Source organism: Dermacentor variabilis, chromosome 5 (genome assembly GCF_050947875.1).
Source record: "Dermacentor variabilis isolate Ectoservices chromosome 5, ASM5094787v1, whole genome shotgun sequence".
Classification (NCBI taxonomy): domain Eukaryota; kingdom Metazoa; phylum Arthropoda; class Arachnida; order Ixodida; family Ixodidae; genus Dermacentor; species Dermacentor variabilis.
Window position 1 is genome coordinate 16,703,447 of NC_134572.1, and position 22,875 is coordinate 16,726,321.

The 22,875-nt window shown below is 43.7% G+C and overlaps 1 protein-coding gene across 3 annotated transcripts in view; it reads right to left on the reverse strand.

Moving 5' to 3' along the window:
* Positions 1-545: 545 nt before the first annotated feature.
* LOC142582307 (uncharacterized) overlaps positions 546-22,875 on the reverse strand; it is a 93,421-nt gene continuing 71,091 nt past the window's right edge. For all 3 annotated transcript variants that reach the window (XM_075691867.1, XM_075691868.1, XM_075691866.1), the window contains 2 exons: positions 7,201-7,316; positions 546-1,296 (listed from right to left, as the gene is read on the reverse strand). In XM_075691867.1, the coding sequence (XP_075547982.1) occupies positions 1,170-1,296; positions 7,201-7,316 (243 nt within the window). In that variant the 3' untranslated portion in view covers positions 546-1,169. The remainder of the gene's footprint in view (positions 1,297-7,200; positions 7,317-22,875) is intronic.

Consider the following 22,875-nt stretch of genomic DNA (forward strand, 5'->3'; position numbering starts at 1 on the left):
ACTGTTTGACCTTCTTCACTGCTTATTTTTTTTTTCTTTTTTCACCTTTTGCAATAACGCTTCCGAAACTGCACTTAAAACCAAACAAGGAAAGCCAGCCTTCCTCAACTTCAAAATCTGTTCGTCATAGCTTGCTTGTGCCTTATGACAGCACAATTTTTCAAGGGCAGATTCAAAGCACATAGTGGTAATCTCACGTTTTACAGTCTTGGAGTGCGTAGACTCGCGCGACAACAATTCCTTGTGGGCATGGGGTTGGTACATCCAGGAGGAACCTTTGCCAGTAAGGGCTATGTCAAGATCTTAAAACTGCAAGCTGTTATCCTTGGCTAGTTCAAAAGTAAAATCTAAGCCTTTGCCTTGCTGTTTAATATGCAACAAAATGCCCTGCACAGTATGCGAGTAAGTCATGGGAGATCATTCCGTCAATTAAAAAAAATTAACATACCTAAAGACCTTGAGCACCTTGCCTCCATCAAACACCTTGGATAGCACTGTCTATGTCCACAAGGAAAATATTGCAAAGTACGGGAGCCACGCACGAGCCAATACAAATTCCTTTATTTCGCACACAAAACTTGCCTCAGGTTTAGTGCCAGGTTTAAATGTGTCCGTTTAAAAAAAATAAGCGAATCTTGCAAAAGTTGCCCTCTATGTTGTTCTTCATAAAAGCATGTGTTTCTCAGAACAACAATCCACAGGCATGCATTTTCTTGCAATTACAGTCCCTGAGGAGGTCAACAGATATCTGTGGCTACTAACTGCATGTAACGAGCAATGAAGGAACACATGGCTAAAAAACTGCATTGAAATGTTAAATAAAAATATGGCATGTTAAAGCAATTACATGGACTATATACAATGAACACAATGCAAGAACATAATTTGGCAAACAGCGAAAAAATTAGAAAAGATTTGAGGGGAAGCACCCGCATCATCTGTCCCCTTAATAGTGTCCACTTTTCACGCTGTTTGCTACGTGTTAAACCAACAAACCCAGCTAACATTTTACAATGCAAGGGCTGACCCAACTAGTTGGTGTCCCCAGGTTCAGCTCAGACTCTGCCCTGCTGGTGTATGCATTATACTGTGTGAACTATATTAACATGCATGTCAATCACTAAAATTTGTTTAAAATGCTTTTAGAAGCAGCTGTTTCTTCTTTTGAGTCATTGCTTGGCCTGCCTCCGTGCATTTGTCCTCCGTGTAGCGGATGGCTGCTGTTCATCACACAGCTCCACGAATTCGGCATCCGTGGAGAGTAGCTGGCGTCGATTGCGTGTGCTTGTGGTCACACTGCACATACCAAGCAGTTTCTTGTTACTCATTCACAAAAAGAGTAACAATGAAGAGTCGTAACGGTATCCAAAGCATTAGGGTCTCCAAATACACAATTTTGCTTCATACAACAAATGGCAAGTTGGTAAATAAATTGTCTGCATAGTGCTCAGTGAAGCACTGCCCAAATTAACAGTGCAGACCGAGTGCATATAGGTATTAAAAGCTGGCAAGTGATCTAGCTGATGTGCACTCACCAAATGCACTATGCAAAATATAGTGGCAAAAATAGGAAGAACTGACAAGGATAACCAGTGACTTACATATGGCTACTCCACAATTCAGTACACGTCTGGCATAAAAGTATAAGTTCTTGGATTTTCACTTTCGGCCCACACATGCTTTAGTGTAGATGGCTCATTTCTGTTTTGGTTTCTCTCAGTCACCGAGATCATCACAGGTAGCCCACCAATAAATTTACTACCATTTACTTCTATTCCTTTTTTACCATGTTCACTCTGGCAGCGAATTTTTGGAGTTGCCATTCCCTTGCGTGATGACTCACCAAAGGGTCACTTGTTATATCTCTGGTGCGTTGTGACCCACTGGCGAGAAACCAGGAAAATATCCTTTTAATAAAATTTCCGCTTTTGAAACAAGGGTGGACAAGCAACAGTGGCGATGCTGAATGAAGTGCCCACTCCATGCCAACATTTGCACTGAAGAAGTAGCAATAAATATACATCTAAGCAGTCAGTGTCGATTTGCATGAATGGTGCAACTACCATAATTACCCAATTACCCAATTACCTATCATGCCGTCATGAGTCACAGGCAAAGCACGCGCAAACATGTGAAGTAGACAACGATGCACGTAAAGGCAGATGAGCAGGCATTGCTGACATCGACGAGAAGCAGGGCAGAAGCATCCCCAGTTGTGCTCTGGAGACGGCTTCGAGGACCACAGACCAGAGAGGGGATGTTCGAGTTGGCTGGCGATAGCTCTAGCTCCTGAGCCCCGACTACATCGCCAGTCCAACCCCATGCTGCTGTAACTGGCCCCTACCCAGTGCCACAGAGGCAATCACGTGGCCATGTCAGCAGCCCAACGCCTGACTGGCCCGGACTACGTCCTGTGCCACGCTGGTATTGGTGGAGGACAACAACCCTGTCACCCGTAACGGAGGTCGACACCTACACCGTGTCGGAACCACGCAGGCCAATGAATTACGCAATGCCACACCAACATCTGCCACTACTGATGATGTTCATAACATGCAATTCTTATGGATGACATGTCACTTCGCCAGTCAAAGTAGAAACAATATACAGCTATCTTTTCTTTATGTACGTATATACAGTCAAATCTCGATATAATGACTCATGCGGGACTGCCGAAAATCATTCGTTATTTTGAAATATCACTGTAATGAAAAACTTGCAGTTATAAGCGAGTGGACAAACTTAGCAATAAAAATGATGTACCTTGGCAGTAGATGCGAGACAAGCATACTCTCAAGATAAAGATGTGCCGGACCTGGACGAATTCTCCCTCAATTGTGAAGCTTTTCTTTCGAGGAACCCACATAGGTTTCTTTTGTAGCACTTGGCTACGTTTGGGTGGATGTCTCACTTTCCCTGTATTAATTGCTTCTCTCTACCTTGGGGGTTTCCACAGAACTAATACGTACAAAATTTTTCACTCCCTTCAAAGCTGCTTTATTTGAAGAAATCAGTGATTCTCTTCTGGTGTGTGCAGCATGCACGACCGATTAGGAATGCGTCTACATCTTCCACTTTGCACAATACCTCATCGGGTACATTATTGCACTTTGCGATGAAAGTGCAGACTTTGTTCATGTGCACTAAAACATCAATGTTCGATGTGATCTCACCTTCTGTGTTTAGTGACCCACAGTGGTCTTCCTTCGGGTCGTCATCATCACTGGAGACGTTGTGAATGCAGTTAACAATCCCTTGGGTTGTCAGGTTTGCCGCTGTTAGCGCTGCACTGTCCCTCTCCACGTAGTCATCGAAGGAAGAGAAGGCGGGTAGCAGTTCTACAACTTCGGACCACAGGTCTCCTGTGTTGTTGTCAGTCACCTCCAGGTCACCTTCAAGCTGCACAGGCACTTTGACAAGCCCTGCTTTTCGCCAGCAGTTGCTAATGATGGATGCCTTCAAGTTCCACCAAGCTACTGCGAGCATTTCCGCTGCCTGACGAATACTGATTGCAGGTGGCTGCTTTAGGTGGAGGTTGATAATCAACCGCTGCACAAGGCGCTTATGAAATTCTGCTTTCACACTCTTTATAATGCCCTGATCTAGGGGTTGCGGCAAGGACGTGTCGTTTGGTAGCAGAAACTCCAAGCGAATGTGTGTCAAGCGAACATTCACAATGTGAGCAGAGCAGTTGTCGACCAGTAGAATTCTTCAGTCATCCCTCCTCATTTGGTCATCGCATTTGATGAGCCACTCGGAAAAGAATTCTCTGGTCTTCCAGGCTCGTTTATTGGCATGGTAGTCATACGGTAAGAACACGTTTTTCATGCAGCGAGGCTTTGCGTACTTGCCGATGATGAGCGGTTTGATTTTCTTCATGCCTGTTGCATTACAGCAGAGCAGGACTGTCACGCAAAGATAAGAATTTTTTCCCTCCTTTGCACTGCTGCCCTTTGAAGTGCATCGTCCCGTCTGGCAGGAGCTGATAAAAACATGTGGTCTCATCCGTGTTGAAAACATTGTCTTCAGAGTACGATCCAGCTATCTCTAGGAAACGATCATTGCGCCAGGAATCTGCACCTTCTTAGTCAGCAGCCTTTTCCTCCCCCGAGACTAGCTGCCAAGTTATTCCGTTCCTCTGACGGAAACGAAAAAGCCAACCAGCACTGGCGTCGAACCCAGTTATTTCAAGTGCATCGGCAAATTCGCAGGCTTTTTTTTTTTGGCGCATTGGGCCAGATATGGGAACGTTTTGCAGTCTGGCATCTTTGAACCACGTGAGAACAGCTTGGTCCACATTTTGAAAGTTTCCCAGTTGCAGCCGTTTCCTTGTAGGAGCTAGTTGTGATTCCCGATGAAGCTTGACAATCTTGTCTCGGTCTTTCAAAATGGTCCAAAAGTTGATGGGGCAATGCCACGCTTTCTGCACACATCGCTTTGCTTTTTCCCTGCGTCGATTTGCTGCAATATGTCCAATTTGTCCTGCGTTTGCTTGTTCTTGGCACCGTCGCTAGCTGCATTCATCGTTGGATCTCGCCATACATCGCCAAACCTTTGTTGTGAAGTTCTCGGTGAAGTTTGTGGTGAAGCAGTTGGCACTCGACATGGTGATGATAGCTACTGCACTCTCAGTCTCTGTTTCACGTAAGAGTTGCGGCGCTGTTACTTTTAGCCGAATTCGTAATACTGATGTTCCTCGGTTAAAAGGGGAAAATAAACTATATTGAACTATTTGTGTACTGACGATGCCACCTGCATAGGTGGCGAAATGTCTATGTTTTTGTTATATTTTATTGTTGAGTAAAGCCAGTGATAACAACACATTGAAGTATGAGCTCCCCTGGCTTTTGGAAAATTTTTTCGCAAACATTTTTTGTCTCCACTAGCACTCTGGAAGCTACACAGGAGAGAAGCAGAGGTGATAAAGCCCCGCCGTAAAATTGTCTTAACAAAAACGCTTGTCGCGGCACCCTATGGCAGCCGCGCTAGACAATGCTATGCAGCATGCGGCTGATATATCGTAGGCTACACGCAGCAGGTGCAGTTGCCATGTGTGGACCGGAGGTACAAAGATCAAATGATTTTTTTTTTGTCATTTTGAGATTGCATACATATATACATACCTACCAACTCTGAATTCTGAAATATGCGCTGTATTGAAATTCGTAGTTTTGAAATATTTATACATTGAAAATACAGGCAGTCTGGTAGAGATTTTTAATATAATCGTAAATTTGAGAAATTCGTTAATGTGGGGTTCGTGGTAACGAGATTTGACCGTAGATAGTTTTCTGAATGCCTCAGATTTGGGTTCATTGATTAAAAAAAAAAAAGTGGTTAAACTTTTTGGGGTTTATTTTGCGCGAGCTTAATTTGCTGGTCATCTGTTTTGGGTTGAAATTGTTCCTTGAGATAAATGTTCTTTAGTGTATTTGCACTGTGTGTCTGTCAATTTCTAGAATGCTGAAATTCGTGACACATGCAAGTGCTGCTAAAGAGAAGTTGGGCAAAGTGTTTTAAGTTAGTTGACCACCGCAGTGGCAAAGGAATTTTGCTGCTGAGCACAATGTAGTAGCTGCTATTTTCAGCTGTGAACATGCAAGCTAAATATTACTGCACTGCATGCCGCAGGGAATTTGCAATCTCATGTCAAACACAGCGAAAAATCACTTGCTCTGGCTTCCAAAATATTGGTATGCAGCGTCATTGCAAGCAGCTGGATACACCAACCCTATTCGCCGATTTCATAATTGTGAGGCCATTCTCAATAATATATAACTGTTAATCTTTAGTTAAATAAATTGAACATATATACGTACCTGCCAGCCTTGGGACTTCAAAATTTAAAGGGGGGGGGGGGGGAGAGTAAACTGACTTGACTAAAGCCGTCATTATGCAATGCATATTAGACCTCCCTGGCTCTTCCACACTCCTCAATGCATGTCTCAATCTGCAGCAAACTGAGTTAGGCCAACACTGGCTACTCATAAATGGCTGGGATTTTAATCTGACTTCAGGTAGCTACCTGGTTCAATGGCAATTATGATGAGCATGAAAAAAAATTGGTCAAGCAAAGACTGGCCTGCATTGTGGCTTAATTAGCAAAAAGTGAAATAAGCCACTGCACACTCAATTTATTAGGAGTCGTGTTGCGTGATGCATTCTTTTCCTTGGTTGCGGCGGGGCTGGAGTTTATCGGAATATTTATGGCCTTGGCAGTGCCCAAACAACCGGGAGACTCCCAGGCTAACTGGGAGAGTTGGCAGGTATGTATATATGTATGCAATCTCAAAATGACAAAAAAAAATCATTTGATCTTTGTACCTCCGGTCCACACATGGCAACTGCACCTGCTGCGTGTAGCCTACGATATATCAGCCACATGCTGCATAGCATTGTCTAGCGCGGCTGCCATAGGGTGCCGTGACAAGCGCTTTTGTTGTTAAGACAATTTTACGGCGGGGCTTTATCACCTCTGCTTCTCTTCTGTGTAGCTTCCAGAGTGCTAGTGGAGACAAAAAATGTTTGCGAAAAAATTTTCCAAAAGCCAGGGGAGCTCATACTTCAGTGTGTTGTTATCACTGGCTTTACTCAACAATAAAATATAACAAAAACAGACATTTCGCCACCTATGCAGGTGGCATCGTCAGTACACAAATGGCTACAAATGAGAAAATACATCCCATTTATGTATGATACTGCCGTAAACATCCGGCAAGGGGCCACAGTTAGAATTGCATGCAGATTGAACAGTGGCTCCCTGCTGGATTTTTACGGCAGTATCATACATAAATAGGATGTATTTTCTCATTTGTTGCCAATTGTGTACTGACGATGCCACCCACATAGGTGGCAGAACATCTATGTTTTTGTTATATTTTATTGTTGAGTAAAGCTAGTGATAACATGTTGAAGAAAAAATGCTTGCGACACGAGATTTGTGAGACGATGTCTTTGAATAGCGAGGCCATTCTACGATTAGAAAAGTGTCTCGGGGCCTCTTTAACGGACAGGACAGCCTCTTACAAGGCTAAGATGATAATGGAAGCGAACACCTCAGGCTGCTTTGTCTGTAATGTATTCAGACCAGGTTTACAATTTATGGTAAAGAAAAAAAAATATATGTGAAACACCCTTAAAAAAAAAGGGGGGGGGGTCTTTAGCAAAATAAAAAGTCAAGTGAAGTGCACGATTCCTCACCTGCTAGTCGGGCCCCGGGAAAGCATGCCAGCTACAAAGTTGCCAAGACGTTTCAGCGGCGATGATTCTGCATTGTCATCAGCCAGGACAGCACGATCTTTTGAGTCCTCCTCCTCCTGAGTCAGCAAGAAGCGAATGCACATGCGCATAATCACTAAACATGTGGTCACCAAAAAGTTCGAAGATAGGCATCCCAGTGTTTGCTATGAACACCAGTATGTAGTAGTCATGTAATGGTTTTTGTTTTTGAGGGCAATGACTTAAATGAAGCCAATTTCTAAAGTGGCTCTGCGCTTTCCATGTATTCTGCATGTGAAATGCAACCGACTCTGCAGCGACAAAGCGATGCAACCGTCTAAAAGTTGTTCTCGCCGTTCGGCAGGAATTGCTCCCGGCTTATATTGGTGTAAGGAATGAGTCGTCGCAATCACAAATTCCCAAAGGCCGACTGCCTGCTGAAATCAACTTGACGGCCATGTTATACTATGTTATCTTGTGTTTGAAGTGTGGTAGCTACGTATGTATTCTGCCTTGTATCATCCTCCCAGCAGCAGTAGCATTACAGCATTTTTTCAATTTGTTTATGCCTTCTTATTTTACATAATTTTACATAACAGAAAACAAGCTTTCGTTAGTCTTGGTTGGCAATATAAACATTGATTTTTTTTTTTTCCATCATCTGAACAATGTGAAATGCAGAGCGTACTGAAATGCAATAGTTTTCATAACTTCATATGAGAGCCCACACGACCACTTACATAGATGTCACACTTCATGTTTTTATTACCAACGCATGTTAACAAAAATTTTTATGATATGCATGCCAATATCATGTTGAGATCAATGGCACAGAGAAAAGCTTGTGATAATTTCATTGCCACTATTAAACCAATATATGAGGAATCCTTCCGATACACATTTTAAAAGCCCAAAAAGGCATGCAAACTATCGATAAACAAAGTGTTTGCAACTCATACAGAGAAAGGACTCCATAAGTGTTTCCTTCAAAGCAAAAATTTACACGATCTTGCTCTATTTAAGGCATATTTCAGTAAGCGTATGTTGCATTTGAGATGAGTAAAGAACAATTACATGCAAGGGTTGTTTAACAGCGATATCTTAAAAAGAAGCAATTTAACATGGAATCGTACATAATGATGAAAGGCTTTCTGGTATAAGACTTGCAAATTGTTTCAATTATTATTTTGCATCCTTGGTACACAGTACACACGATCCTGCTTGTCTGAACCAACTAAGTCCTCAAAACCCTCAAACTGCATTTTCTGTTCCCTACAAATTCCAATGAAATTCAAATAATATTTCTTGCCATATGAAACAGCAGGTCACGAGAAGTACGCGATTTTCAGATTCTCCCTTTTAAGCGTGCTATTGATATTCTCGGCCATATCGGCGGCGAGGAGTTACGGAGTCGCCATCTATCGGAAGCGCCTCGCTGGCGTAGTATGAGGGATCATGCGGCGCGCTCCTCATAGGTTTTGCTGTCAGCGCTCACTGAAAACACCACGCGCGAGCTCTCCCGGACATTTCTATAAGTACTTTCGAAACGAGAGAAGTTTCTTACTGTCTAAACAATAATCTTGGGCAAACTGAAAGCACACAATCGTTAACAGACGCTATCTCCTTACCGAATACGTACAGTGAACGCCACTGCGCGCGGTCGCCGCGATGGAGTCTCCCGAACCGGCTTCTTGCGTGAAAGGTAGGTAAACGCTGAGAGCAAACTATGTGAAATATGTTCTTATAGTGTTTGTATAACTAAATGGAGCATAATAGAACGAAGCCTCAATGCAGCGATCGCGCAGATTCGCAGCGACCGTCTGCGCGTCTGCATGCTTGTCCGCGCACTGTTTCGCTTTCTCCGCGCGCGCGTTTTCGCACCGTACCATGAGCTTTAGGCCGCAGAATATGAGCATTTGACAGTATACAAGCAACCATTGTTGTGTGCGCGCTATTAGAGCTGTTCAAAAATAATTTCATTGTAGAGACTTCGACGCCTGTGATGTCCCGTTGCGACGATTCAATCTTTTTTTTCTTCTAAATTCTTTGACCTTTCAATATTATTTTTCGAGTTGCGTCGCACTGTAGGTTTATCGGTGTTCTCAGCGTGCAATTTCCCGCTGCTCCTTTTTTGTAATCCAGTGCATTAATTCATAACACAAACATGGCCATATGCCATGCTTTTTTAAAATGTGCTTCTTACCACTGCCTTTCCACTGGACTGAACTTGCGAGTATCTATAGCATCGACAAGTTCATAGACCAAACCGTCATGACATTAGTCGGGCAGCGGACTCGGGCGAGCGTCTCAGTGCGCGTTTTCAGAAGATCGCAGACCGGGCGCCGTAGCAGAAACCTTCCTCGCGTCTGTGCTTCCTGCATACCGGAGTTGTAGCCGATGACTGTTTGCCGGTTTTATGTTTCACGAGCCAAGCTTCACGCAGCTACTTGTCCTGCGGCTACGTGTGAATAAGGCTGACACCGGCCTCCGTTACGTGCGTCCGGCCCTGCGGAACCGAGCAGTAGCCTACCATATATGTAGCGCGCCTTCAAAGGCAGCCACTACCTATTGTAGTGCTTTGAAGCGTTGTAACAGAGACACTCAAAGTGGGAAAATTTCGCCACTAAATGAGGACCGCAGCGTACGACGGAATTTAAACTCGTTTTCAGCTCGCTTCGGTGCGCCCGAAGCAGCCGACGCGGCCGCTATGTCCACGTGATCCCTCCTAGCACGTCACGCCGACGGTGGCGCCAGCATTTCCAGTGGTGGAGCTCGAGGCCAATATTAGATTGTATGTTTAGCTCTTGTTTCAAGGATGGTATTTTCCCCAAGCGCATCCAAAATGCTAGAGTGACAGTAATTCACAAAAGTGGAGATAGAAATGATTTATTGAATCATTGCTCATATCGATACTTCCGATATTCTCAATGTGCTTGGAAAAGGTAATACATCTGTGAATGTCCATCTTTTGTGAGAAGCATAACTTAACACAGCCAGCATGGTTTTTGAAAATCACACTTCACCAAAACAGTGCTTATCCTAAATTTAATTGAACAAAAAGAATTTGCATTGGGTATTTATGTGAACTTTTCTAGAGCATTCAACAGGATTAACACCTATATATTACTTGCCAAGCTTGGTGTACATGGTTTCCGGGGTGCATTTATTAGCCTCATAAGGTCCTATTTAAGATTTCGTCATCGACAGGTAGTAGTCGAACAATTATTGGATACTAAAGCTATTCCTGCAGGTGTTCCTCAGGGTAGCAAATTAGGACCACTACTTTTTCATTTATACATTAACAAGAATGTCAACATCAGTGGTAAACCCGCCTTTGTTATATATGCAGATGACACTAGCCTATTTTTAGAGGAACATGCGTGTTGGAGATTCGAACCCAAATTGATCCTTGCCTACAGTTCTTACAGCATTGGTCCCTCTAATTCCCTCCAAATTAACACTGACAAAACGAAAGCTTTGTTTTTTTTTTTAGATCCAGAATCTCATGCTACTGTTCTTAAAGTAGGATCTGCCTTTATAAAAACTGTACCTCGTGTTAAGCACTTGGATGTTCTCTTTGAGGGACGCCTACAGTGGAATGATCATGTTGGTTCTGTTGCCGTAAAAATTTCAAGAATAGGGATTCTTTTCAAAGTGCAGAAATTTATTTCCTTAGTGTACCAAAAACTATTATTCATTGTTTAAGTCTTATGAACTATGGTTTCTAGGGTGGGGCACAACTTTTTTTCCAACCCCAGAAAACTATGTACTATCCAAGAACATGCTGTACACAATGTACCTATTTTTGAGGCATTTAACATAATACCTATAACAGAATACCGTATTTACTCGCATATAACCCGCACCAAAAATTGAAAAAATGTGTTTAAAAAGTGGGGGTGCGGGTAATACGCGAATATTCCGGAGAAGGGGGGCTCGGCGGGTCGGCTTCACGGCAACGCGCGGCCTGCCGTGCAGAGTCCGCATCCCCATCGACATCAACGTGTGTTGCAGTGCATATTAATATTAAGCATACGCTTTGTTCAGACGTTGATGGGCCTTGAGTAAGGTGCCGTTTCTTGTACGCCCAGTTTGCACAGTTCGCCAGCCTTGTCTAGGCATCATGAGTGTGTCTCGGCGGCAATCATTCACGGCGAAGGAGAAACTCAGGATCGTCGCCGCTGCTGAACAAATCGGCAACAGAGCTGCTGCGAGAAAGAACGATGTCGACGAATCTTGCATTCGCGACTGGCGGAAGAAAAAAGACTCTCTTGAAGCTGCGAACAAGGACAGGCGAGCGTTTCGCGGCCCGAAGACTGGCGCGTACCCTCACCTCGAGACGCAGCTTGCAAAATTCATCGAGGAGCAGAGGAGTCGTGGCCACGCTGTGTCTACAGAGATGGCGCAGATGCAAGCCCTGAAGCTGGCCCGGGAAATGCACATTCCACGCGAGTTTCATGCGAGCCGCGGATGGCTGCAGCGCTTTATGGCCAGGCATGGATTTTCGATGCGGCGGCGAACTACCATGTGCCAGCGGCTTCCCGACGCTTACGAGGAGAAGCTGCTCAACTTTCAACGTTACGTCATCGGACTGAGGAAAGAGCGCAACTACTTGCTATCTCAGCTGGGAAATGCTGACCAAACGCCAGTATATTTCGAGATGCCTATGGACACGACCCTGGAAAAAAAGGGCGCAAAATCTGTTAGTGTGCTGACTGGCGGCAACACCAAGCTGCGCTGCACAGTGATGTTGTGTGCTTTGGCCGACGGCACCAAACTGCGCCCGTATGTAATATTCAAGCGCAAGACTCTACCGAGTACACCACCAAAAAAGACCAGGTGCCTTGTTGGCACGCCGTTCGATGCTGGTGCTGGATTCGTTCCGAGGCCACTGCACTGACGCGGTGAAAGCTCGCCTCGCTGACAACGGCACAGACCTTGTCGTAATACCTGGCGGCATGACTTCCATGCTCCAACCACTCGACGTGTGCATCAATAAGCCTTTCAAGGCTCACGTGAAGCGGCTATATGCCCAGTGGATGGCCGATGGCCTTTACGCCCTTACGCCGACGGGACGCGTGCGAAGGCCAGATATTGCACTGCTGTTCCAGTGGATCGTAGATGCATGGGGGATGATCCCGGCCGACATGGTACGCAAGAGTTTCAAGAAGTGTGCCATAAGCAACAGCCTAGATGGTACCGAAGATGATTACGTCTTTGAGAGCGGCGATGAAGCCTCAGACGGCAGCAGTGAGAGTGGCGACGATTGACAATTGAACGACAGCACTGACAACGTTGCGGCAGTCGTTTTCAAATATATTTGTTTTGAAAACTAAAATGGTGACTGTTTGCTCAGTTGTAACTTCCTAGTCCTCATTTTTTCAGGTAAGTGTGCGGGTTATACGCGAGGATATTTTTTTTTATTTCATGGGGTTCAAAGTTAGGGGTGCGGGTTATATGCAAGGGCGGGTTATACGCGAGTAAATACGGTAGTATGATAATGTGTTACTTAAAAGATATAAATTTAGCATTAAAAAAAATTCTTTTCTTGTTGCGCTAGCCAAGATAAAACATAAAACTATATATATATATATATATATATATATATATATATATATATATATATATATATATATATTATATGATTCCTGAGCAGCTGGAGATTGGTTTATAGGTTTATACCAAAAATATGTACAAATTATGGTCGACAAATGCTTTTTATCGATTATCCTTTCTATTAAATTCATACAATTATTCTGTCTGTTAGGAGAGTGATTTCTGTTTGCTTTTGTATGTATTCAACCTTAAAAAGCAAGTTGTAGAATGCTTTAATTTTAAAAGCCTGTAGAAGGCTTTTTGTCTACATCCCCTTCATTATCTGAATGATGTAAGTAAATATTCCTGTCTGTGGTTTTTCTTCCTGTACCTGAAATACCAGTACTGTCAAGCATCCCGGGTAAAGGGTCCATATTAAACAGCAAAATTCAAAGAATAATTTGCAATTTGTAGTATGCTCTGCTGGTATATGCTCTTATGATGCCTGAACGCCAAACTACAAAAAAATTTTGGATGGCGTAAGACGTTGCACTTCAGATATGTAAATATAAAGCAGGCTTCATGCAAAATTTCATTTTGAATAGAAGTGGATGCACTACACAAAGTTAAAAAAAAATACATGTTTTGGTTCTGAAACTAGGAAAAAAAGAAAAGCACATGCTACCACTACTACTTGCCAGAAAAAATTTAGAACCCAGAATGTTGAGAACAAGTGCTACTCCTTCCCATGACCTAAAAGCTTTGGCGACACCCGCAGTGTGCTGAAAATCTCGGAAGCCATAGTCCGAGATTTGCACTATATCCGCTAGTCACTATGTGTACACTTTGTCTGCTTAGGTTTCACTGGAAGAAGGCATTCCAGGGAAGTATTCTCACTAATTCTGGGGGATGTGATCTCTTTTGCATGACTCGGCACCAAAGATGCTGGCGTCTGTAAGCGACAGTGTTCTTGGCACAGTGCCAAGATAGCATGATTGCCACTGTGCAAGAAGCATATTGCCTAGAGATGCCAATGCTTCCAATACCGAGTCACGCAAAGTCTCACGAAAGTGATAGTATTGCTGACCGACGTGCACTGCATCTATAGCATGTGTTGCATGAAGAGCGCAATTTGTCTAATGCCCAATTCGGCTTTTGCACAGGAAAGTCAACAGAAACAGCTGTGGTAATGCTAAAGGAACGCATACATATAAAAAAAATTCTAAAAAAGAAACAACGCTAGGCCTTTTGTAAACTTGAGCAAAGCGTTTGACTGCCCTAGTCACAATATTCTTGCAAAGAAACTTCATGTACAGCATTCGCGGAAAATCTCGAGCTGATAATGTCCCATGTTCAAGCTCACTGCCAATGTTTAGGCGGCTATAAAGTTCTGTCACAAGAGGTGTGCCCCAAGGGAGCAGTCTTGGCCCTCTCTTAGTCAATGCTTATGTTAACAACCTTGAATGTGTTGACAAGGCAGTAAGGTTTATTATGTATACTGGCAGAAGTACTATTCTTTTTGGTCATGACGTAAAAGCATTAACACAATTTAATGATGTTCTATTACAGCTTTCCCCTAGGTCCCAATTTAACAAAAATGATTAGCTCAACAAAAACAAAACAATTTTTCATGCAAATAATAAGCCATGTAATATGAAAACCACGTATTATAGCTTTAGCAAAGTCACTGGCCTTGTTGGTGGTTTGCATCGCTGACAGTCTTGGCAAGTCTTGTAGCGAGCGATGTCAGTGGTTAGGTGCAACAAGTAATACTTCTGTACTTCTATGTGCACTAGTTGAGGTGTTTGTAATCGTGACTGAAGTTCGTCAGCAGCACCTTCGGTTTCCCTCCATGCAATCGAGTTATTCCCCTTGTGATGCAAGTTTTACGGTCAAGCAGCAGATGTTCTTTGCCCTTGACAACGCCTATGTCTGGAAGCTATGTAGGGCAGAAGCCCCACTGAAAAGTTCAGCATCTCGGCGGCCGCAGTAGACTATGCTATGCAGTGCACCACTGTTATCTTGGAGGTCACACACAGCAGATGCAGCTACATGCAATTGTCGCTGAGAAGCCTATTCAGTGTTATTGCTTGGTCCATGAACAGCATTATCAACTTTGATTTTTAAAGGGGCCCTGAACCACCCCCTCCGGCTTGGTGAAGTAACATAGTCCACGAGTAGCATACATTGTTGTGAACATCTCAGCCAAAGTTCTGCTGTCGTACGCGGTCCGTGGAGCTCGCAAGCGGAGCGCGAAGTCACCTTTCTCTCAAATGCTTTCATTTCAAAAACCCCATGACCCTCGCTCCCTTCTGTGTGCTTCATTTCGTCATAAAGCACACTCCAATACGTGGCTGCTATTGGTTGCTGCGCTGGGCTACACCGCGCCCAGTGGCTAAGCGCACTGCGGCTCTCTGAGGACAGCTGCGTTTGGCTTACGTTTAGCGCGGCATAGGCACCAAATCGGAAATTTGAATTGCATGCCACGGTGACGTTTTCGTCGTAGCCTTCGCAGTGCAAGGCATTGGAGAAGGAAGGAGAGCACAGCTAAGGCAGTGTCTGATTGCCGATAACTCTGCTTCTGCTGAACGTATTGAAATACTTTGTGCGGCAAAGTGGTTCTGAAATAGCCTACCATTACTTCAGATGTCTCTCTCCACTTCGATAAAAAGTGGTTCAGGGCCCCTTTAAGTTTATGACTGCGCCATATTGGCCTAAGAAGTCCATGCCGAGGATTACATTCTGTGAGCAACGCTGCAGGATTACGAAGCTCGGACGGTAAGTATGGTTATCAACAGCGACTCTTGCTGTACAGATTCCATCCAGTCAGCATCGAATTTCAGGGACTCCCTAAGCAGCCTTTACTTTCCTCAACTTGGTAGCGAATGGTCCACTGACGACAGTAGCATGTTCCTATGTCGATTAGAGTGGTGTCGTGGCCATCGATAAGCTTGTCGAGGTTGGTGGTTTTCGGTTTAACTTGCAGTCAGGCTGTGGCATTGGATTACAGCTGCATTGCATTCTTCAATTACCATTGAATTGTACCAACAGGTCTTTAGGCAGTGTATTCTTGAATTCAAGGCCTAGTCTTGGAGTTGGCATGTCGTTGCTACATCGTTGGGATGTTTCTTGCACAGTCTTCGACTTTTCAATGAAACAACAGCACCTCCATTGGTTACTGCTTTCAGTTTTCCGGTTAAGGGTTGATAGATGGGCATGGGTTGGGCCAGCTTATGGTCAGCGCTGCATTGAGAGATAGCGACCTGGTGATGGCAAATCTAAAGGTCACCAAGGTTTCCACTGAGTCACTGCCACATAGTCAGAGCTGTAACGTGGTCTTGTGGCCTGCAGTGGATGCGGCACACCGACGGCAAAGCCTTGTAGTCCCATCTCGCGGTATGGGCATTGGTGCATGGTTTATACAGAACATTTGACTCAGTATTCAAGGACAATTCAAGGATGCCAAAGGTCAGAATTCAAGCAGAGGGAACAAACTTTATTTGTACACATACACTGAAAAGTACTGAAATCGTCTTGGCTGCAATTTCTTGCAGCTGCTAAGTTGGACACACGCTTCAAGCTCTACAGGCCACTTTTCCAAGTAGACTTTCCTACTGTAATGATTGCAATTGCCTTCTGGCATGATTTTAGTAGCGTCCGACTCCAGCCATGCTACTATGCCAAATGCCAAATACCATGCCAGATACTATGCCAAATGGCTGAACCTTACTTTCCACCAGGCATTTATAGAGCCCATGGCTCTAAAATAGAGCCATGATGTCTGTGGTGTAATCCAACTAGCTAAACAACAAAATGGTGGCACAGCTTGGTCACTTTAGGTGCCTTTGTTTAGCTCCACGATGGCAACAGTGATATAAACAAGCCCATCGTTGGTGACTGTGGACACATCACATGGCATTCGTTTAGCCACATACTATAAAAAATATAAACCGTATCTACTTGATTCTACCAAGCACCGATTTTCCATGACCAAAAAGAAAGAAAAAAAAAAAACAAAGTACAATAGTGCGCACCTCGTGCTTTTATACAGAAATACTATTTTCTCTCATTTGGAAAAAAACAGATTTAGTCCCAATACACTAAAGTTGCGATGAATAAAGCCGCAAATGGAAGCGGCGTACCTTGCCGCCAAGATCAGACGTCGCTATCAGGCAACTCCTTATTGCTGTCAACAGACCAAAACATTTCATTCTCGGTGCCATCCATGGCATTTGAAATCCCGCACTTTTATTTATTTGTTTATTTATTTATTTATTTTCACAACACTGTGGACATCTGTCCAAGCAGGAGGGGGCTACGTGAGCAGATACAAAAATAAGCAAACATACAAATATATACAAGGGTTACAGTCAACAAGATTCATCAAGTGGGCGGCTGTAACCAGTGGGAATTTCCAGGTAGGGCATTCCAATCATTGATTGTTTTCGGAAAAAATGAGTTTTTGAAAAGGTTTGTTCGCGCAAAGATCTGTTTTAAATACTGGCTGTGTTTGTGGCGGGAAATTCGAGATGTGTCCTTAATAATATAGTCACGCGGTTGTATTCCTAGTTTCCCGTAATAAAGCTGGTGAAAGAAATTTATTCTGGCAGTTTTTCTTCGATCAGTTAGTGGTTCCAAGTTTGTGGCTTCCAGCGTACTCATTGGTGAATCACGTCGTTTGAAGTGCTTATAAATGAAGCGCGCGGCTAACCTTTGAATTCTTTCTAGTTTTTCAATACCTACCACTGTGTGTGGATCCCAAATGATACTCGAATATTCTAAGAGAGGCTTAACGTACATTTTATAGGCTTTTAATCTTAACAGGCCGCCATTGGAATCTGAACCTGGCAACGTTTAACGTTAGAACGCTATCTAGCGAGGCGAGTCTAGCAGTGTTATTGGAGGAATTAGAAGGTAGTAAATGGGATATAATAGGGCTCAGTGAGGTTAGGAGGACAAAAGAAGCATATACAGTGCTAAAAAGCGGGCATGTACTGTGTTACCGGGGCTTAGCAGAGAGACGAGAACTAGGAGTCGGATTCCTGATTAATAAGGAAATAGCTGGTAACATACAGGAATTCTATAGCATTAACGAGAGGGTGGCAGGTCTTGTTGTGAAGCTTAATAAGAGGTACAAATTGAAGGTGGTACAAGTCTATGCCCCTACATGCAGTCATGATGACCAGGAAGTCGAAAGCTTTTATGAAGACGTGGAATCGGCGATGGGTAAAGTCAAAACAAAATACACTATACTGATGGGCGACTTCAATGCCAGGGTAGGCAAGAAGCAGGCTGGAGACAAGTCAGTGGGGGAATATGGCATAGGCTCTAGGAATAGCACAGGAGAATTATTAGTAGAGTTTGCAGAACAGAATAATATGCGGATAATGAACACCTTTTTCCGCAAGCGGGTTAGACGAAAGTGGACGTGGAGGAGCCCGAATGGTGAGACTAGAAATGAAATCGACTTCATACTCTGCGCGAACCCTGGCATCATACAAGATGTAGACGTGCTCGGCAAGGTACGCTGCAGTGACCATAGAATGGTAAGAACTCGAATTAGCCTAGACTTGAGGAGGGAACGGAAGAAACTGGTACACAAGAAGCCAATCAATGAGTTAGCGGTAAGAGGGAAACTAGAGGAATTCCGGATCAAGCTACAGAACAGGTACTCGGCTTTAACTCAGGAAGAGGACCTTAGTGTTGCAGCAATGAACGACAATCTCATGGGCATCATTAAGGAGTGCGCAATAGAAGTCGGTGGTAACGCCGTTATACAGGAAACCAGTAAGCTATCACAGGAGACGAAAGATCTGATCAAGAAACGCCAATGTATGAAAGCCTCTAACCCTACAGCTAGAATAGAACTGGCAGAACTTTCTAAGTTAATCAACAAGCGTAAGACAGCGGACATCAGAAACTATAATATGGATAGAATTGAACAGGCTCTCAGGAACGGAGGAAGCCTAAAAACAGTGAAGAAGAAACTAGGAATAGGCAAGAATCAGACGTGTGCGTTAAGAGACAAAGCCGGCAATATCGTTACTAATATGGATGAGATAGTTCAAGTGGCTGAGGAGTTCTTTAGAGATTTATACAGTACCAGTGGTACCCACGACGATAGTGGAAGAGAGAATAGCCTAGAGGAATTCGAAATCCCACAGGTAATGCCAGAAGAAGTAAAGAAAGCCTTAGGAGCTATGCAAAGGGGGAAGGCAGCTGGGGAGGATCAGGTAACAGCAGATTTGTTGAAGGATGGTGGTCAGATTGTTCTAGAGAAACTGGCCACCATGTATACGCAATGCCTCATAACCTCGAGCGTACCGGAATCTTGGAAGAACGCTAACATAATCCTAATCCATAAGAAAGGGGACGCCAAAGACTTGAAAAATTATAGACCGATCAGCTTACTGTCCGTTGCCTACAAAGTATTTACTAAGGTAATCGCAAATAGAATCAGGAACACCTTAGACTTCTGTCAACCAAAGGACCAGGCAGGATTCCGTAAAGGCTACTCAACAATAGACCATATTCACACTGTCAATCAAGTGATAGAGAAATGTGCAGAATATAACCAACCCTTATATATAGCTTTCATTGATTACGAGAAAGCGTTTGATTCAGTCGAAACCTCAGCAGTCATGGAGGCATTATGGAATCAGGGTGTAGATGAGCCATATGTAAAAATACTGGAAGATATCTATAGCGGCTCCACAGCCACCGTAGTCCTCCACAAAGAAAGTAACAAAATCCCTATAAAGAAAGGCGTCAGACAGGGAGATACGATATCTCCAATGCTATTCACAGCATGTTTACAGGAGGTATTCAGAGGCCTGGAGTGGGAAGAATTGGGGATAAAAGTTGATGGAGAATACCTTAGCAACTTGCGATTCGCTGATGATATTGCCTTGCTTAGTAACTCAGGAGACCAATTGCAATGCATGCTCACTGACCTGGAGAGGCAAAGCAGAAGGGTGGGTCTGAAAATTAATTTGCAGAAAACTAAAGTATTGTTTAACAGTCTCGGAAGAGAACAGCAGTTTACGATAGGTAGCGAAGCACTGGAAGTGGTAAGGGAATACATCTACTTAGGGCAGGTAGTGACCACGGATCCGGATCATGAGACTGAAATAACCAGAAGAATAAGAATGGGCTGGGGTGCGTTTGGCAGGCATTCTCAAATCATGAACAGCAGGTTGCCACTATCCCTCAAAAGGAAAGTGTATAACAGCTGTGTGTTACCAGTACTCACATATGGGGCAGAAACCTGGAGGCTTACGAAAAGGGTTCTGCTGAAATTGAAGACGACGCAACGAGCTATGGAAAGAAGAATGATGGGTGTAACGTTAAGGGATAAGAAAAGAGCAGATTGGGTGAGGCAACAAACGCGGGTAAACGACATCTTAGTTGAAATCAAGAAAAAGAAATGGGCATGGGCAGGACATGTAAGGAGGAGGGAAGATAACCGATGGTCATTAAGGGTTACAGACTGGATTCCAAGGGAAGGGAAGCGTAGCAGGGTGCGGCAGAAAGTTAGGTGGGCGGATGAAATTAAGATGTTTGCAGGGACAACATGGCCCCAATTAGTACATGACCGGGGTAGTTGGAGAAGTATGGGAGAGGCCTTTGCCCTGCAGTGGGCGTAACTAGGCTGATGATGATGATGATGATGAATCTTAATGAGGATGTGGAGTCACCTAACTTAAACTTTAGAAATCCTAATCTTTTTTGGGCTGCACAGGTTATGTTGTCTATGTGAGGCACCCAGGATAGACGTGAAGTTAAAGTTATCCCCAAGTATTTGCAGCTTTCTACTTTCCTAATCTTATTATCCTTTATTTTGTACAAGTATTCTAGCTTTCTTAACTTATTTGTAATACACATATGCACTGTTTTGTCATAATTAATAACCATATCTCATTCATTGCACCATTCTGCCAACCTACCCAAGGTTTCTTCCAGAAAAAGCTGATCAGAGACAGTTCGAATGTTGCTAAATATAATACAATCATCTGCAAACAATTTGACGCGAACAGGTGATTCCACAATTTTAACTAGGTCATTAATATAAATATTGAACAGTACTGGACCCAGCACAGATCCCTGAGGTACGCCTGAAGTGACCCCAAAAAACCGGGAGCATGATCCATTTATTTCCACATACTGCTTACGACCAGTCAGGTATGAATTTACCCAGTTTATGATCTGTAGAGGTATTCCGAGAAGTTTCATTTTATATATTAGTTTCGAATGAGGGACTCTGTCGAAAGCCTTAGAATAATCTAAGAAAATAGCGTCAACTTGACCGCCCCTATCAAGCACGGAAGCGAGCTCATGGACAATGACTACTAACTGTGTGGTTGTGGAGTAACCTTGTCTAAAACCATGCTGATTAGCCGTGAGTATATTATTTCTCTCCAAAAAATTATTCAGGTAAGTGACTATGATGTGTTCTAAAGTTTTTTCAGCAGCAACAGGTGAGTGATATTGGTCTGTAATTACTTACAGAAGATCGGAGACCTTTTAAGAAAAGCAGGAGGAATGTTATCTGGCCCTGTAGCTTTCTTTGCGTCTAACCATAGAAGGAGCTTAGTCACACCCTCAATAGTTGCACTGATCACGTCTGGGCTGTCAATTATCTGCCTCTCGGCAACACTAGTGCTCGAAGTGGAATAAACACTTTGGAAAAACGCATTAAATGCTTCAGCTATTTTCTTTGCATCTGTAATTATTACTTCACCATCGCATATTTCCCACGAAAGTTGGGAATCTTTGTTAGATAGGAATTGCCAAAATTTTGGGGAGTTCTGAGAGGCAAATTGACCAAGTGTTTCCGTAAAATAATGTTCCCTTGCCTCTCTCAGTTTTAGAGCCAAGTCATTTGCCATCGTGCCAACAATTGTCCTGTCGTAATCTTTAGATTTTTGGTATCGTTTTATTTTACGTTTGAGATGAAGAATGTCTCTGTTTATCCAAGGTTTCTGTCTGCCGATCTTCTTTGTTTTATCTGGAATGAATTTTCTGATACAAAAGTGGCACAAGGACTTAAACTTGTTCCACAAAGAATTCAAGTCATCGTCAGTACCAAGCTGTACAAGTGCTTCTTCCAAACAATGCACAATTTGAAGGTCGTCAGCAGAATCATAATTTTTAACAGTGATATACTTGGGAGTACGTAACTGTGATCGAGTAGGAGTAGGGCTTTTAAAGGCCTTGTTGACCATGGGAGACGGGATCAAGTACCATGCATCTTTCACCCATCCAGCAAAGTCCTGCAGTGAGGCACGCTTCATTTTATTGGTGGGCGTGAATTTATGGCAGCCACTGACAAGCCATTCGGTGTATAGTGCCCGAATGCTATCTTTCACTGGCTTGTTCAAACAAACATCGAGCGGCTGGAGCTGCGATGTCATGCTGCCGGGTATCACGACAAGGTCGGTGTTGCATGCAGCCAGCTTTTCCTTGATGCGCTGGACAAGGTGGCACCTGAACACTCGAGCACAAGCATCCCACAGAGACCCAAATTGCCGCCGGGTCTCTTTCGCCAAACATTATCAATCCAGCCAGCGACCAAGTCTGCAGTCTTCCAACCTTTTTCATTTGCGCACAATCATGCCACTCAGAAACACGATTTCTTTTGGGAGTGTCTTCCGTCTGAAGATAAGATACGGGGGCAGCTTGTGCCCATCCTCAGTGCAACAAAGCATTGCGGTGACTAGTTTTTTTGTGGCTGGAAGACAAAACGTGCACTTTCTTCGCCCCCTTCTTTTCAACAGTTGTGATGGCAGGCATGTCAAAGTAGAGCGACATCTGATCGGCATTTCCAATCTGTCTGAAGTGGTAGCTGTTTCTATGGCGCAACGTCAAAACGTACCGCTGAAAACTGCAATTTCTCTTCATATTCTTCGGGCAATTTTTGGCATACCCATGTCTGCCTCCGAAGAAAAAAGCCTTTTCTTTTCATAAAATTTGATAGCCAGCACCTACTCTCTTTGAAGTCACTCCGCATTAGCCCTTTCCGTAGGGCTAAACAACATCGCCTGTACTTTGAGCAGATCGGTCGTCACAGGCCAGTGTGCCGCTTGCTGCTCTTGCACGTATTCTGCGAGCAGCTCTTCTATT